Source organism: Prinia subflava, chromosome 19 (assembly GCF_021018805.1).
Source record: "Prinia subflava isolate CZ2003 ecotype Zambia chromosome 19, Cam_Psub_1.2, whole genome shotgun sequence".
Taxonomy (NCBI): Eukaryota; Metazoa; Chordata; class Aves; order Passeriformes; family Cisticolidae; genus Prinia; species Prinia subflava.
Genome location: NC_086265.1, coordinates 1945064 through 1962393, shown reverse-complemented (window position 1 = coordinate 1962393; position 17330 = coordinate 1945064). Strand labels below are relative to the sequence as shown.

The following is a 17330-nucleotide window of genomic DNA, read 5'->3' as shown; positions in this document are numbered from 1 at the left end:
GTAACTAAGGGAAAACTCGGACAGCAGTGAGGGAATGAGCAGAGGGCAGCCACAGCCCACGGCAAGGTGTGTGGGGACACCCCTCTCCCGCCGGCCTGCCCCGTCCCTTCATGAGGGAGAGGGCGGCTGGCGGCACCGAACGCGCTCCGTGCCTGGGAAGCGTCCGAGAACGCGCGGCCGGGACAGAGCTGGGGGGCCGGGGGAAGGGGAGGGCGCTCCCCGGCTCCCTCCCACCTTCTCCGGATAAATGAGCCGCCGGGAGGCGGCGGGCGGCGCAGGCTGTGGGCGAGCGCGGCGCATCCCTGTCCCGTCCCCCGCCGCGCCCAGCGCTCCCTGCCGGCGGGGCCGCCCCGGGCGCTGCCGCGCGTACTCGGCCGCGTCCCCGCGGGGCTGGGCGGGGGGATCGGGCTGCGCTTCCCTTCCCCGGGAACGCCTGAGGGCGGGGGCGGCCGGGCGGGCAGGGCCAGGGCCGGTGGAGGGGAGGCGGCCGGGACACCCCGGTCTGGCTGATGCTGGCGCTGCCCCGCGCAGCACCGGGCTCCGGCAGGCTGGTAGCGGCGGTCGGGACTCAGGAGGGGCCCCCCGGGCTCCCTTCCCCTTCCCTCCCTCCGCGGCGGGCGGCGCTGGAGGATTTTCTCCCGCCGCGGCCCCCTCGCTGTCCCCCAGACATGGTAGGTCACCTCCAGCTGCAAGGGATGGACGAGAGCCTGAAGGAGAAGAGCCGGGAAGGCTTGCTGGACAGTCCGGACTCGGGGCTGCCCCCCAGCCCCAGTCCCCCCTTCTACTCCCTGTCGCCCGGTGAGGGCCGAGCAGGGGGCAGCGGCGGTGCGGACCCCCCGGCCCCGGGCCACCGGCGAGAGGCCAAGGACGGCAAAGTGGTAAGAGCCAAACCCGGGCACCGGGCTCTGTCCCCTCCGAGCCCCGCGGGGGAAAGGCTGGCCGAGCCCCGGAGCGGGGGGCAGGCAGGAGGGCTCCTGTGACCATTGCCTGAGCAGCCCTGGGCTGAGTCCCCCGGCAGTGCCCCTCGCCGGCCGAGGGCACTCCGGGCTGCCCGTGGCGGCTGCAGCCTGCTATTGGCAACGCCGCCGCTGTGCCAGGCAGGGCTTGGCCCAGTGCCGGGCAGGGTTTTGGATGCACTCACGGAGTGTTGGCAGTTTGGCTGGGTGAACTCTAATAACGGTGTGGGAGTGAAACCCAATTCTAAACCAAGCACCCCTGCCCACCTTCGGAACTGAAAAGTGTAATTGTTCCTCAGTGACACTGCTCTGCCTGGTACGTACAGGTTGGAGCTGCATCCGTCCGGACCGAGGCAAGGGCGGCTGGCTCCCAGCCATCATCACGCCCTGGCATCCCACATCTGGTTTGTGAGGAGCCTGGAGCCGCGTTTGCTGGAGCTGCGGCTGAAAGAAAGACAAAAGTGTTCTTTAGCTGGGGCAGGGTGGGGATGTGTGTCTGGGGAGCTGCTGCAGGACAGGGTCTGGGGAGGGCTGTGTGCCGCTGCCCTCGCTGGAGCGGGGCTCTGTGGCATGAGCCTGTGTGAAAGGTTTGTCCGCAGGAGCCGGGGGCAGTGGTTTGTCAGCTCAGACAGCTGGCAGAGCTCTGCAGGTCTCGGCAGCCTGATGCACTGCCAGTGAAGCGGTTCAATGTGGAGTAGGGTTTGGGTAGATTTATGATGACTATTATTTTGCTTTATTTGTTTATTTCTATCCCTGAGCTGTAAAACCCTTTTTTAAAACAAAACGTTCAGAGCGATGGTGGTGGAGGTTTTTAAAGGATGATGAAAGTTCTTCCCCAGGGCTCTTTAAATTTTTTTTAAACATGTATAAAAGATGTTTGTAGGTGTATTCAACACGGTTAATTGGCTTCTATATGGAATAAAAACTGCAGCACAGATCTTTCCATGAGAAAAATATATCTACCTATAAATTAGTGACAACTCAAAGACTTCTTTCCCATAGAGACATTTTGCAATGACTCCTCACACCCTCGTGCACTTTCTCAAGTTCTAAGGCCTTTTGAGCATATTACTGAAAACTGCATTTTACTCCTGAACATGCCAAAACCCTCCCCATGAACAATGACTCCTCACAGTGGAGAGGGTGTGAGGTGTTATTATGAAAGTCAAATCTCAAACCTGCTAATGCTGCAGTTCCTAATATCGAGCCTTACCTGCAGATGCCTGGGCGTGTGTGCCATCTCGATGGGAGTGTTTATGTACAAAGTTACCCACACACCTCTGATTTGGCAGGATCAGGCTGTTGCTACGTGTCTGTAAAATAAAATGGGGGAGAAAGGTGAGTGAAGGCTGCTGGACCAAAAAACAGCAGGGGTGGAGGTGTCTGCAAAACTTTGCAGTGGAGATGTGACAGTCTCCATTCCAGTCACATGACAGTTGGCCACCACACCATCCAAGAAAGTCCTCAGATGTCGAAGAAGAAAGAACATGAGAAAATTTATTTCAGTTCATGGGCTGTTAGGATTGAGAATTTTAGTGCTTGACTCCTACAGGGAAAAAAGTTATTCCTGTTATCTGTGTAAGGTAAAAATTAAGTTTTTCAATTGTTTTGATTGTTAATGAACATTTTAGACACTTCAGAAAAGCTTACACTATAGATGTTTCCAAATTCTGTATCACATTGCAAGGGTAACCCTGGGCTCCTGCATAGAGTATGGGTTCCATACATTGGGAATGTATGGAATTCTGTGCTCTTAGCAGCTACAGAAGGTTGCAGGGATCCAAATGCTGAAATTAGTTGGACTGTATTGTTTGGAGTGGTGCTAGGCTGCTCTTTAACTCTGTTTTTCTCACTGCAAAATAATGAAGTAAATAGGAATTTTCATTCTATTTGACTACAGAGAGTTTCACTTCCTCTCATTTCCACTGTGCAAATACTGTAGTTGCAGCTGATATTAAAGCAGGAAAATATGGAGAGCATTGCTTGCTTGATACTTCTGAATTGCAGTGTCTAATTAGCTTTAATTTTGCCGTTTTACAAGGGCTTGCGGATCTGTGAGCAGTTATGCAACACATGAATTTGCTTCTGTTTAGATCTATTCCTCTGGTGTTCATCAGAGCCTGCAGAATTGGCAAATCAATAATTGCAGCTATTTGCACACCAAGAAATGCTGTTTTTAATCGCCTGTTATATTAGTGTTTGTTTTGCTTATAAACGTGACAGAGCCAGGAACACAACCTGCACTCTTTGTGTTGGAGTACTATAAAACCATATATAAGTTCAGACACCAACAGCCAAGGTTCTAGTGTGTACAGTTACAATAAATTGCTGTCAGGTGAAGGAAACAACATTCCAGATCTGAGTGAAGTATTTCATACTATTCCTTACTGCAGAACTATCAAACCACCAGTCTGAGCCCAGTTGCATTCTTCTGCAGTCAGCTATTTTGCTCCAACTTCACAAATATGTTACAAAATTTTTCTGCTTTAGGACAGCCCTTCTCATGCAGACTAAAAGGAGATTGCATGCCCTATGGAAGACTTTCTTGTGTGTAAAATCTGTGCACTCTCTGCTCTGTGTTATTAACTGTGACTCTGAAAAAGTAAACTCTCTGCTATTTAATAAGCACAACTTTGTTTCAAAGACAATGCACCATTTATTCACATTTAACCAGCCAATTTGGGAACAGCTTTGGGATCCAAGAAAATATGAAAGGCAATTTAGGGCCAGAGTCATAAATACCACAAGTTCAACACCATTTAGGGACCTTTTTTTTTATTTTCTTCATTTTACTTGTAGTGCAGGATAAATTGGCTTTTATTTCTTCAAATAAAGTCCATGTAGGGAATTTGTCAAGTGTTTTGTGCTTAAGTGCGAATATCCTAAGGAAAATAGAAGGTGACTTTTACCTAGTTCTGCCTTTTAAATCTGAAACATTATTAAATTGATTCTTATGACTCGGGTTACCGAATTCTCTAGACTAGGTCTGTAAAGCTGGGTCAAAAGGAACAGAAGTACAACAAAATAAATCCCTAATAATATGCACAAAGAAGCAGTTGCTGAAAGTGTGGGGGATGAAATCACTTGAGTACCCATATCTGCTTGAGTTTTCCCTGTTGTTCTTGCCCTGGGATACAGATTTAGGCTAGAAGAGCTGCTTGTGGACTGTGCTGAAATAAGTGCTTGCGTTCATCACACAACTCCTAATGGGTATCAGGGGACATCAAGCTCACATTCATCTGCAGAACTATCCATCGTGCCTCCTTGAAGCAGCAAATTTTATGTTCCACCCCAACACTGAAAGAGCTTTTGCCACTGCAGTGAGTTCCTTTTACCTTGTAAGACTTAAGTATTTGTGCTCTCAACCTGCCTCAGTGAGCACTGACTTCTTTGGGACTATATCCCAGTAAATCAGCTGTAGGGATGTAGGGAATTGCTACTTACATTCAGCAGCAAGAGTGATTCAGAATCCTTCTTGGGTGGTGGGAGGAGATTCCAGCTTCATTTCAGCTATGGAGAGGGAGACCTTTCCCCTTGGCACAGCCTGCACAGACAACAATGGGGTCCCAGCAACGTGGTCCAAGTCAGCATTGTGCCAACCCTGTTGGATTAATGGCTCATATTTAAAAAAAAAACCCAACAAAACAAAAAACCCAGAACATCTCTTCCTGACATGCAGCATTTTGAAGACCCCTTGGGTCACAGAGCAAGCATTTCCTTCAGTGAAAGTGCTTCAGGAATGGGGCACTTTATAGGGACTGGGTGGGGAACGTGGCCATCAAAGTTTTTCCATATGAAATTTCCATACTTGCCAACACCTACAGTGGAAGCACAAGTGAGAGGGAGGCCCAGCACCCGACCTGAGCCAGTCTGCAGCCTGCACACGAGGCAGGGGATGTGACCCCAAGGCCATGTGGGTCCCAGCAGCTCTGGGCAAGCCCCAGGCTGGTGTGAGGAGCAAGGCACCCATCTGGCACCACAGCAGGGCTTGCCTCAGGGCTTGCTGGCAGCCTGGCATCCTGACCCACTTCTGAGCCACTCCCACGGGGCTGGATCCTGCAGGAATTCCCCCAGCTTGAGTTCCACACCCCTGGAACTCTCTTCCTCTCCTGGAAAAGGCTAATCTCACCTGGCAGTTCCCTGTCCCTCAGCCCCATCCAGTTCTGGATGTGCACCCACTCCTCTTCCTCCGTGGTGCAGGACAGGGAATGGCTCTGGCCTCGCTTGATCTGCCTCACCTGATCTGACAGATCTCCCTTCTGGGCAGATCAGGGAAACAGGCATCAGGATCTCATCATCTGCTCTGAAGAGTGTGGCTCTGATGAAAGACATTGAGGGTGATGTCTTCTAGCTGTTGAATTTCCATTGTGTCCCTACGTAACCCTGTGGACAATAAGCAAAGCAGCACACATTTCCCACTTGAAATAAAAGAGGGAGATAAGCAGGAAGGATGTAATTCTTTGAAATAATAACGCTCTGCTTTCTACCTGAGGTTTGCATTTACTGTTATCACCTCCCAATATAATCTCATCCGGCTCTACTATAAATTACTCGTAATGTGCAATACGTGCAGATATTGGGAAAATAAATGGTCTGTTAAACAAATATTGCTTATCTTCTAGAGCGGAGAATGTAGATGTGTGTCAAATAACTCAGCCAGATCTTTCATTATAGCTGTAAATAACAGCTGAGTAAAGTGACATTTTCATGGACCTGACATGTTACCATAGTGGGAAAATGTGGTGAGAGATTTGCTTATGCCCTAGCTAAGTTAGGAGCTGGGAATTTGGGAAGCTGTATCCTGTTTGTAGCCCTGACACTTGGAGAGCTGTTTCCTCTTACAGTCCCTAGAGATCTAATGCCACATCTTAGTGCCTTCCATATAATGACCATAGCAAAAGGAGTCAGTCAGTTCTGGTTTTTTGTGCTCTCTGGGGAAAGGTTTTGGGGGTTTATTTATTTCAAGTCACGTTAATTTCCTTTCCTTTTTCTTGCTTTGCTGCCTGGAATTTGGCAGCTAAAGAACAGTCAATGCTGTCGTTGAGCTGCAGATTGAATTCCATTCAACAACCAATTTTATCTGTGTTTATCTATCTGCTACTAGCAAAAAGCAGAGTTTAGCTGCCCAGGCCGTTACATGCCTGAAAGGCATCAGAGTTAAGGCAGAGGGAAAAATGCAGCCAAACAAGAAAGCTCTTCAACTTTTTATTAATACTGTAACTCTTTGCTGGTTGACACAAATTGTGTACTGGAAAAGAAATAAAAATAATAGCTCATTTACTGCCTAATACTCGCCTTGGATCAAGTTGTAAACATGGGAGTCACTTTTTTGACATCTCCGGTACCTTTCAATTGTTTTCTCAACCTTCCTTGCCTACCAGAATCCCTCTGTCCTTAAAGATTACAGGGCTGTGGTGTCTTTTGTGAAGCTGCATCTGCTAAATACCAGCAGAGCTCCAGTTACTGGGGACAGATGAATCAGGTCCCCACTGCAGAGTTCCAGCACAGCAACCTTTGGATAGACAGACCTCGACTATGGATCACTCTGGGACAGCCTGGTCTAAAGTGATGTGGGCTTCTCCTCTTTACCATCAGTGATCCCTGGAAGTGTGCAGCAAGCTTGGTTCCCTGCCAGTCTATCCATAGTGCGGGATAATACAGAAACCTACCTTACTTGTGGAGTGTCTGCACATCACCAAGTGATTCCTAGAAATGAGCCAGGGATCCTGGTTTTCTCAAGGGAGCCCAGCAGTCCAGTGCTCCTCTTCTTTCAGCCATTCCTGTGCAGAAGGAAGAGGAATTGAATCAGTATTTTTTTGACAGGCAGAACATTTTTGTTTCGTTTTTTTTTCCGTTAAGCACATTGGAAGGAGTTTGTGTCAAACTCTTGCCAAAAAGCCAGCTTTTGACATGTGCCAAGCATATAACATTTCAGCCCCAAAGACAAATCTTTTGGAAAGCTCCTATCCCCTGTTCCTTGCTTCCCAGCTCCAGGTGACTTGCAGGAGCCGACATTTCAGAACATCACTGGAGGGAAAGCAAAATGTCACCTGAAGTGCCTTTCAGTGGCTGCTGTGTGAAACCTGTGGTTGCTGTTTAGTGACCCCTTCACGCTGTGCAAGTAAATCAGTTGCTGTTTGGTGAGCAGCCTGCAGGGTCTTAGAGATCTCTATTTTTAGGTGGAATTTTAAGTTACTTACATCTTCCACGTGCAGACTTCCAGGTTGCTTCAAGGTTACTGACCTGTGGCAGCTCATACAGTAAAGGTCTGAGTCTGTAATGGTCACGACAGGCAGTAGAAATCCTGGCTTTGGCCTGCCAGTGTTCACAGTTCAGCTTTCTAAACTAAGCCAAGCCTGCAGGTTGGAAGTTTGTGCTCATCTACAGCATATGAAATGTCTTTTACCACACTCCCCTGCCCAGAGCAAGGTTAACTGTAACCCCCAATGGAAACAGTCTCACCACCACCCCATCCAGAACTAACCTGGAGAACACTTAATCCTTCTCTCTCCAAGTTCAGCTGCGAATTTTTGACTCTGATTGATGTCAGTCACACATGCCAGCTCCTCCGTTTCTCGGTGCACACCGGCGTTGTTCCTGCAGCATGTTCTTGTTTCCTGTTCCCTGCTGTGGCACTTGTGCTTTCCACAGATGGTGATTGCCGCCGTGCCCACGCTCTGACCGAGCAGCACTCAGCGGGCTGGGGAGGCGTTCCCCATGCACACACTGGGGGCCAGATGCCCCAGCAGTGTTCCTGCAGAGCCACAGGAGAGACTTGGTAACATCTCCTGCATCCTGGGGATGTTCAGAGCACACTTAGTGTCAGCATTTGTTAGCAAGAAGTGTGAAGGCTTGTTTGCCTGGAAGCACTTCTTCAAAACTGCTTCGTTAAAGGAGGGACACCTATCCCCAGCCTTGTTTCCTTCACCAGTTCAGGCAATCTGCATCCCTCTGCAGGTGAACCCCCAAAGGGCAGCCTGCCTGCTGTTCACAAAGCTCACGAGCATGTGCAAATGGTGTTTGACTCCTGCACCAAATGAGCCTCTTCTTACATACAAAATGTCATTAGAAAGAGCTCTGGCCAAGTGTGGACTGTTACAAGCTGGACATCTGCACCCTTGTGAACTGAGGCTTGTCTGATGTAAACAATTCACATTTCAGAAGCAAAGAGCTTTATTTATGACCAGAAAGGCTGCCCTTGCCCTCCCCTGTCAAGAGTGTTGAAAGCAATTCAGGAATGAACTTTGCCTTTTGGCCAGTGTTTGCTAGGGAGGGCGAACATATATATTTTTTTTTCTTTTTCCCCCCATAACTATGCAGATAGTGTTCTGTTTTGACAATGGAACAGAAATATTCAATCAAAAAGAGGGGTTGGCCATTTTACTTTATAATACAACTTTATACAGTTGTAAAGTCCAGAGATATTTCAGTATGAAAAGGAAAAACTTTCAGTATGAAAAGCTTTGTGGCTTTGGGATGCAGAATTGAAGGGCTTGGCAAATTCAGATGGAGCAGTGACATTTTTTGCCTTAGCCTGAGGCAGAAGGCCCAGACCAGTAGAGGAAAGCAGACCTCAGCTAGCCATCTACAGACCCTGCACAGAGCCTGCCAGCCATCTCCTTTAAAGAGATCCTGTGTCCCTGTGAGTCATAAATATCTGCTGACAGAAAAGTAGTGGCAGAGACTGAAACCTGCAGTGACATTTTTCCAGGAGGGCAGGATTAGGCTGAATTAGCTGCTGGGTTTGGTCCAGGCACCAGACACAGGATCCCCATGTGTGGGAATTGGTGTTCAGGAACACTCCAGTATGGTGAAGTGGGATTAATCATTTCTGTGGCGGGCAGAGGAGCCTAGGCTGGTCTGTGACAATTTGTCAGAATAAGTAAGTTCACGGTGCAGTTAGTCTTAAAAATCCGGTTTTTGGTGTCATGAATTGGAGCTTCTCCATTCATTATGAAGTCCTGGCGTGCAACTGGCTTCCTGCATTGCAGAGGCCACTAGGTGCCCCCGTGTCTCACCCCACCCTCAGTTTTATGGTTAACAAAAATGTTCTTTGGAGCCCAAGAGCCTTTTTTGGCACGGAGGCTTAGGGAACAGCAAGTCTATAACTTCCTCTGCTGGATTGTTGCAAGGGATACATGATTTTATGTACATATTTGTATGTGTATCTATAAAAATACATACACATGTCTCACTTCAGTAGACCTACACCCTTCAAGTTAGCAGCCTTTGGCCCCATCACTATGTTGGGTCAGACATGAAGCACTTCTCCACGCTGACACATTTTGAGTGTTTCTAGGACTTGTTAATTCCTAGCAGTAAAGGCAATAACAGGGCTAAAGAAAACCTGAAAACAATTGCAATTCCTATGAGAAACAAGAAAGGAAGAAGGAAAGGCAAGGTTACATTTCAACAAACAGATGCTGCAGCAGGAAGCGACAGAGATGTGGGCACAGTCACGTACCTGGGAGGTGTGCTGGGACAGAGGGAGGTGTTGGTAGGTGAGGACACTCCAGGTGTTGTGTTGGGCTGCTCAGCTGCCAGCCACAGCACGTTATGAACTGTGCCAGCCCCATCTGTCATGTACCAACACTTGCTCTGCTCTCCTTCCCTGCAGATGCCTTATCTGCTCCTGAACCCGTCCATGCCAGAGATAAGGCCTCGAATGTACCCGGTGTTTTTTGGAGAAAGCATTGAGGTCAACCCTGAGCCCGTGCAGGAAATCAGGTACAGATGGGATTGGGTGGGTAGATGGGGATTTCTGTCTTTTTTTCTGGTGCTTCTGCCAAAAATTAAAATGTGTTTACAAATGGGAGTCATGGTTATTTTGATGGAAAGGGAAGGACAGGTGGGAGGGTAATTCCTGAATTAAAGCCACTGACAGCAGCACAGGGAGAGGAGAGGAGGAAAGAACTGGAGGGAGGTTTTAACAGAAGGCAGCTTTCCTTCCAAGGCCAGCTAAAATCCAAGGCTTTGAGAGAAAACCATTACCATCTGTGGACTTGATGGCCTCCACTAAGTAATCTGATGGTCTTCATACTGTTCCCAGATGACTTGTATCTTCAGAAGAAGCAACACCCTTCTAATTAGCACCTGTTTTTGTTCGCTTGTGCCACAGAGAAACCAACATTAGAAAGTCCACAGAGACTGAATGAGGATTCCTCTGTGTGAGGAGGTGGTCCCTCAGTGATGGAGATGTTCTGCCCTCCTGTGGGGCTGGTGCTGTGGCTGGTGGATAAATGTTGGTCTTTGCTTTTCTTTTGCTGATGTGGAATGTACCGTGCAGACAGCATGGAGCACTTATACACAGCTCGGGGCAGGGACAGTGGGAGGACTGTAAACCCCTCAACCTATGCAAAAGTCTCTCTGGAAATGTACCCCAGTAAATCTGTGCTGGCTGAGGAACTGCCAGCGGGCATGTTTTTATGGTGATTACATCGAAGTCTTGTTTTATGTGTGCTGAATGACTTGCTTACACCCTGGCTGTGCAAAATGCATTACAGCAGCTCGGATTACACGCGGTGCACAATCAGTCAGGCCCCCTCTGGGTGGAGGTAATGACAAGCACACACCCAGCTTTTAATCTTTTTTACGTGGAGCTGCACATTCCTTGGCTGCTGATTGCTGGAGGAGCGTTTGGGGAGCAGGGGAAACCAGTGCAAGTCCTGCTGTTCCCCATGGTTAGGGATTCCAGAAAAAGCCCCTTTTTTGGCCCAGTGTCTGCACGTCCTTTCTGAATGACTGCAGAAAAAAGTCAGGGCTGTGACATCCTGCCTTTTGTGGCTCTTCATCTGTTGGCAATTCAGGTGGCCAATTCCTTTGAGACCAGTGACTTGGGTGTTGGGCAGCCATAGCCCACAATATCCCTTTAAGTTGTTTGGATTTTTTGTAGGCTCCAAGAAATAACCTCACCCCTCATCTCCCAGAGCTCAGATTTTAGCTGGTTTGGGCATTTTTGTGCAATGATGGCAAGGAGGTATAAAGAAAAAAGACAAACAGCCTTGACAGCTTGACAGGTGTCTGCTTCCAGTGTAGCTCTTAGGGCCAAGCTGAGGCCCCAGTGGACAAAACCAGAGGAAGAAGAGCATTGCTTGGAGCTTGTACAACAAGGTGTTTTCTGCCCTGGCATGACCACATTGCAGAAATACTGAGATGGAATCACAGCAAGGTGGGGTTCCAGCAAGATTCCCCAGCAGGATAGAGTCCTCTTGCCTTTGGGTTGTAGCGTTGGCATCTTCCCCAGTGTCTGTGCAGTAAGAGGTGGTAAATGCTGCCAGCTTCAAAGGGTTAGAGAAGAGTCCTGCCTGTCTCCTGGGCTGCGCTCCTGATGCCTTGCTGTCCTCTGTAGGTGCAATTCCGAGGTGAAGTACGACTCGGAGAAGCGCTACCGGGATGACATCTTCTACGGCCCCATCCCCACCGTCACCACCTACAGCGAGACCGTCATCGCCGCTCCCAACTGCACCTGGCGCAACTACAAATCCCAGCTCACCTTCGAGCCCCGCCAGAAGCCGGTGAGGTTTCAGAGCACCACCATCATTTTCCCCAAGCGTGCCAAGAACATTTACCGGACCACCCTCAGCTACAGCTTGGGTTGTGCCAAGCGCTGGTTCGCATCCAGCGTGCAGCTGGAGCTCTGCGAGGACACCAGCCCGTGCGTGGTGTACAGCGATGCCCTCTGATGTGCCCTGCCAACCCTGCCAGGCTGCCCCTGCATCGGGGCTCTGGCTGGGCCCTGCTCGGTGGCAGCTGAGTATTCATGGCTGGAGAGCAGCTCTTGGAGGCTGAACTGGCTGGGAGGAGGCTTGCAGGGCACAGGATGGTTTTGATCAGTGAGAGGCTGGCTTGTGTTTTGCGACGTTCCTGACATTCATGATCTGGATTTTATTTTTGGAGGGGTTTTTTTTGCTTGTTTTTTTTTTTTTTTTTCTCTGAGCAGATCTATTTTTGGCTTGTGTTTAGATGAAATCAAGATGACAAAGGACCCTGTTACCCATAGCAGAATGATACCTTATGAGCTCTGTAGGTCTCGTCTAGCACATAGGTGAGAGTCACTGCAAGCTTCAGAGCTATTTTGGTCTCTGCAAAGGGAAGACCAACTGCAGAGGCAGCATCTGGTCAGCCCAGCACACACCAGGCCAGATCTCTTTCAGAGCTGAAATGCAGAGGAGCTGGTTATTTGTACCAGTGCATCACAGCTTGCCCCAACAGCTCATCTGAGTGACAGCTGCCCTATTACAGTCACCCCACTTGCTGAGAGGAGTGCAGACTGTCACCCCAAGAAAAAGATGATTTAAACAGGTCCCCCAGCTCTTGCTAGCAGCTGGATGTTTGTGTACCACGGCAGGACACAGCACAACCAGGAGGTGGGAGAGGGCCTGCTCTGATGCACAGACACATCTGTGAGCCCAGGGAGGAGTAAGCAGGGAGATGAGGAAAATGAACAGCTGAAGGGACAGTTTCTAAAAGTGGCTAGAAGCCCAGTGCCCTTTTATCAAAAGTATTGTCAGATCAAGTGTGGCGTGCTGTTCACTGCCTCCAACACCTAATTTAAGAGATCTGTATGCACTTGCAGCCCTTCTGAGTTTCGGGGTGTGGCTGTATTGCAGAGAGGAGTGTAGAGCAGGAAGATGCTGCCTGGCTGCTTTGAAGCCATGGCAGGGTTAACTCACCCTCTCAGTAGTTTCCATATTCGTGGCATGGGCAGCTTTTCTGCCTGTAGAGAAGAAGCCAAACTTTCTCAGTGTAGAGCTTGAAGGACTGAAGAGACCAAATCCATCCAGGTTTTCCTTAATCAGCCAGGCTGTAGCACTAAAACCAGGCACTTCGCAAACAGCTGAACTGTCTCTGCAAAGGGACCAAGAAACAGTGAGCAGGAGTCAGTGCAGCCATCCTAAGGTAAAACTTTCCCCACTCAGGAATTCCACCTCCTGGTATAGCTTCACTTTGGTCTCTTGCTGAAAATCTGCAAGAGCCTGGATTCCCACAAACTTTTGAAAATAGCACGGAATTGTCTCCAAAAATCTTACCAAGAATTTTTGCGTGCTGCTCAGACTTAGAAGTAACCACACAGCTCCGGAAATTAATTTCCAGCTTTCTCTCTCCTAAACTTTCCATTTTGTTCCTGACTTGCTGTGAGTCTGGTGGAGTTATTTCAGAACACAGCTGAGCAGCCAAGTCAGAAAGCCTATTAACAATGTCAACAAGACATAGCTGATTGCCCAGAACAGTTGACGCACAAACCCACTGGGATTAAAAAAACAAAAAAGTCTGAAAAACTTTAAAAAATAATAAAATTAGTGACATATAAAGATACTTTTTCCATCGGTTTCAAAGAGCAGTTGGTAAATGTGACCAGAACTGTGACCTTTATGAAACAGAGTTCTCTTGTTTAAAATGTAGCACAGTTTTTCCACCAGAGGTAAATATAAAGTCTTTAAATACAAACTTCAGTCCTGACAGCTGAAGCATCATTAGTGCTGAAAGATGTGTGTTATGGCACTGCTGAACTCTGCCTCTCTACTGGGAGTTAAGACTTGGTAGGAAGAAACCTCTCAAAGGATTTCCGAGGCTTCCACCTACTGTTGAATTCCTTACAGCAACACAAACAAGGATTATATTTGTTATTGGTCAGATTCTGCTGTCACTGTCTGTCAGCATCAAAGCCTGGAAAAGCAGCATCTGCCTCCAGAGGGATTATTATGCCTGAAGCAACCCTTCTCCCCAGGGCTCCAGCCAACAGGAGAGCTGGCTCGGGCAGCAGGGAGTTGGTGCTTGGATGAATGCGGCCCCAGTGCGGCGAGGTCGGTGATGCCCTTACTTGCTAGTTCATCTTGAGGTCTGTCCTGTTGGCCACATGCTGCTGAGGGAGCCTTGGGAGCAGGGGAAATACCCCTCTGCCTTCCTGGGAACACGAGGAGAGGCTGTGCCAAGGGGCAGGTTTCCAGGCTGACAGCAGGGTAATCCAGGTCCAAAAGCAAGGCCAGCACTCACACCCAGGGGATCCCTGCACCATGACAGAGTGGACTGATGGAGACAGGCTGACCTTAGAGCTGAGGGCATGCCAGACCCTCCCTATTCTGACCACACATCAGGATTTGCTTCTTTTTAACAGCTGGATTATTCCCCTGCTTCCAGCACAGAGCTGCTATTCTTGATCATGCTGGTCTTTGAGCGGGACAGGTTTTCCCCAGAAAAATCCCTTTCATCATGACTGGCTGCAGAATCCTGGCCACTCTGTCCACTGTTAGTTCTGTTTCCTAAATATCAGCTGCAACAGTAAAAGAGAATTCAAGGCAAGCCAAAAAACTCAGTGTGCAAATACAAATCCAGCAGAGAGACTGAACCTCAACCTGGATTTTCACCACACAGGGAGAGGGGCTGCTGAGGCAAAGTCTCACAGGTGGATGTGACCCCGGGGAGGGTGCAGTGGAGGGTTGCATCCTTGGCACTGGAGGGTCCCACACGCCCAGCCCAGGCCTCTTTGAAGCTTCATGCTTTGTTTTCTCTGCAAATACACTAGAAGTGACCTAACATGCTCCTGCTCCTTTGAATTTAAGCAGCTTTTCTGGTCTTGCCATGTTAGGGAAAAAAGAAGATAGAAAGCAGCTTGGGTTTCTGGGCTGCTGAACACATTTTGGGCTGTGTAGCCATGGTGGCTATGGTGGAACTATCACCCTGGACCACATCCAAACTGGGACATTGCCAAGTGCCTGAGATCTGGAGAAATTTTTGAAAAATCCCTTCTTATATGGTATCTCCCATGGGCTCATCACAAGCTGCTTTTCTTAGCAAAAGCTGGCATTGGAAAGGGACTTTGTTTTTCCTGAGGTGAAGGAAACCACAGAGGGCCAAGCCTTCACCCTTGGCTGGGCACACATCCCAACCTGCCTGCCCACTCTCCATCCCTGCTGCTCCCATCCCTGGGGCTGGGTTAGGCAGTGGTAGAAAAGCCAAAGTTCATCTTACTCATGACTGGGAAAAGTGATGGCTTTTTTTTTTTTGTTTTGCTTAAACACCAGAAACTGAATTGTATTTCTGCCAATGAAGAATCACTCTGGCCAGCCAAGAAGTGCCTTGTGCCATACCTGTGATGTATTTGTACATCTAAAAGGAACAATTAGTCCCACTATGGAGGTGCTTTTCTTTTAAATGGAGTGTTAATCTCAGCCAACAGATCTTGGTTCCTGTATATCTTCTCAAAGATACAAATGATAAATTTAGACCACGGAAAGGTGAATTTCCTTGAACAGCTGGGACTGTGGCTACACTGTTTCTCCCTAGGATCCTGCTGTGCATGCATGTTGCCCACAGCTCTGCCAGCCGGATGGGTAAAGTCAGACACTGCCTTTATCTTTCTTGACAGGGGGAAGATTGTTTTTTTCAATATGGACAGTCCCTATCTCAAAGGTAGGGGTCTCTCTCCCCTTCATCCCTATGATCCTTTTGCCCTGGAATGCAACAGAGCATGCTCATGTCTGGTCTGCCCGCATTGCTGTCATTGCATTTGGGGCCAAAAAGATGAAACCCTAACCAAATATTGAGCTTTCAGAAGCTGTGGAATACGTTGCACAAACCGCAGAGAGCAACTTTGACCAAAAGTTTACTGCTTGTCTTTATTTTTTGCCTTTTTTTTTTTTTCCTTCCTTCCTAAGCCAGCTCTACTTTCCTCAATGTGAAATACAGACAGATTTGCACCCTGAGTGCACACCTTCTGGGACTGATGAAATGGTGTTTGGGTGTTGATAGCAGTGTTTGAGTGAGCTGCTGGTCAGAGAAGTGAATGCTATTTACTATTTATGTTGAGTGTGTCTTAAAAAAAATGGGAAAGGTCACCAGAAGGCTAATGAGCAAAAAGGACTTTATAGAGCAAATTGAAGACTCAAGACTGGTGAGTCTGATGTAGAGGTGAATGGTTCTGTGTGTGAACACTGTGAGCTAGGATATTTAGTCATTGTGGTTTTAACCTGCCTCTTTCCCTGTAGGAAAAGGCATCTTTGCCTTTTTTAGAGCTGAAACAAAATCAGATCTGTCCTCTGTCACAGTCATTCAGTCCCACTGAAGTCTGTGAGCATCAGCATTCCCCAGGCTCATGAGGTACTTTCTGTGTGTATCAATCAAACATGCACAGAGCTGTGCCTCTGTGGAGATGGGGGAATGCTTTATAGGGGATGATGGATCTTCTTGTGGGATATTCAGATTTTTATTGCCAGATAAAGTCTGCTCTCTGAGGATCACCTGATCACTCACAAATTGATCTCTTCTGAACATCTCCCCTAAAGCTCTCTAACCATTGGATTTTATAAGTCTTTGGAGGCACTAATTCTTTTTCATATACTGTAATGGCCATCAAAATGAGTAAAGTATCCTATCATGTAAATTGTGACCTGAGGATGGGGTTGAAAGGTGTCTGAAGGTTAGAGCAGGAGGAAGAGAACTTAAAAGTGGTGGAAATGCATAAGGATGTGTCATATTTTTATTTTTGTAAGTCTGATACTCTAAATGCTTGTAAAGTACTTTACTGTTGTATATGTGGTGATGCAGTAGCTCACAATATCCTTTTATTTTTGTATATTCCTTCCTCCACCATAATCCCTTTCTGTTCAACTCATAGAGAGTAATTTAAGAAGACAAAATTTATATACTGTAATAAAATGCTCAAACCCTCATGCTGATGTATGCAGAGTTTCCTTCCTCTCCCATATCCCTTTACATGGTGCCTAATGCCCTTTTTCAGTCCAGAGGGAACATTTCTGGTGTGTCCATCCCTTTCTGTGGATTTCAGCCCAGCTCCTGTGGATGGGTGGCTGTGGCACAGTCAATGCTGTGATGTGCAAACCCTGCTCTCTGTGCCCACAGAGAGCTGAGAAGGAACTCTCATGGGCAGTTTGACCTTTCAGGATTTCCCTGCTTGTCACTCTGACCATTTCTTTGCTCTAAATTTCCCTCTTCAGCTTCATCTTGTTCTATCCAGCTATGAAGCTTTGGTGTTGGATCTAGACAGTTCCTCTCCCAGCTTTCCCATGACCTTCAAGGACAGGAAGAACCCACACAATGCTTATTTCATATCTAGGTATCCACATTCTGTTGGGACCCCTCCTATGTCCTGGCTGCCCAAATCACGACGGAGGATGAGCTGCACTGGGGCTGAAACCCTGCCTGGCCATGAAGTGAATTTTAAAGCCCTTGCTGTGAATGCCTCAGGCTCACCAGCCAGCCGTCAGCAGAGACTCCTTTGTCTTCCAACACCCAAGATGTCTGCAGGGAGAATCTGACACTAATCCTTATGGAAAAATCGTTGGATTTATAGGGATGAAGTCAATAGGCTTGGATGAAAACAGCTGTAAAACTCCAAGGAATGGAAAGGAGAAGCAA

At 48.1% G+C, this 17330-nt stretch overlaps 1 protein-coding gene and 1 long non-coding RNA gene across 2 annotated transcripts; one reads left to right on the top strand and one right to left on the bottom strand.

The window, feature by feature from the left end:
• The first annotated feature begins 305 nt into the window (after window positions 1-305).
• RFLNA (refilin A) lies at window positions 306-16624 on the top strand. Its single transcript, XM_063416120.1, has 3 exons — window positions 306-878; window positions 9574-9683; window positions 11305-16624. Exons 1-3 carry the CDS (start codon window positions 510-512, stop codon window positions 11636-11638), a joined length of 813 nt encoding a protein of 270 aa, XP_063272190.1. The 5' UTR covers window positions 306-509; the 3' UTR covers window positions 11639-16624.
• On the bottom strand, window positions 4039-7907 carry LOC134560365 (uncharacterized). The gene is made up of 3 exons (XR_010082724.1): window positions 7441-7907; window positions 6626-6736; window positions 4039-5339 (listed from the first exon to the last, which is right to left on the bottom strand). It is a non-coding gene; the product is annotated as an uncharacterized LOC134560365 (long non-coding RNA).
• Window positions 16625-17330: the final 706 nt, after the last annotated feature.

Coding starts and splice junctions, on each gene's coding strand:
- RFLNA (XM_063416120.1), top strand. CDS start 510: ATGCTGGCGCTGCCCCGCGCAGCACCGGGCTCCGGCAGGCTGGTAGCG. Junction 879..9,573: donor AGGCCAAGGACGGCAAAGTG/GTAAGAGCCAAA, acceptor CCTTCCCTGCAG/ATGCCTTATCTGCTCCTGAA. Junction 9,684..11,304: donor GAGCCCGTGCAGGAAATCAG/GTACAGATGGGA, acceptor TGTCCTCTGTAG/GTGCAATTCCGAGGTGAAGT.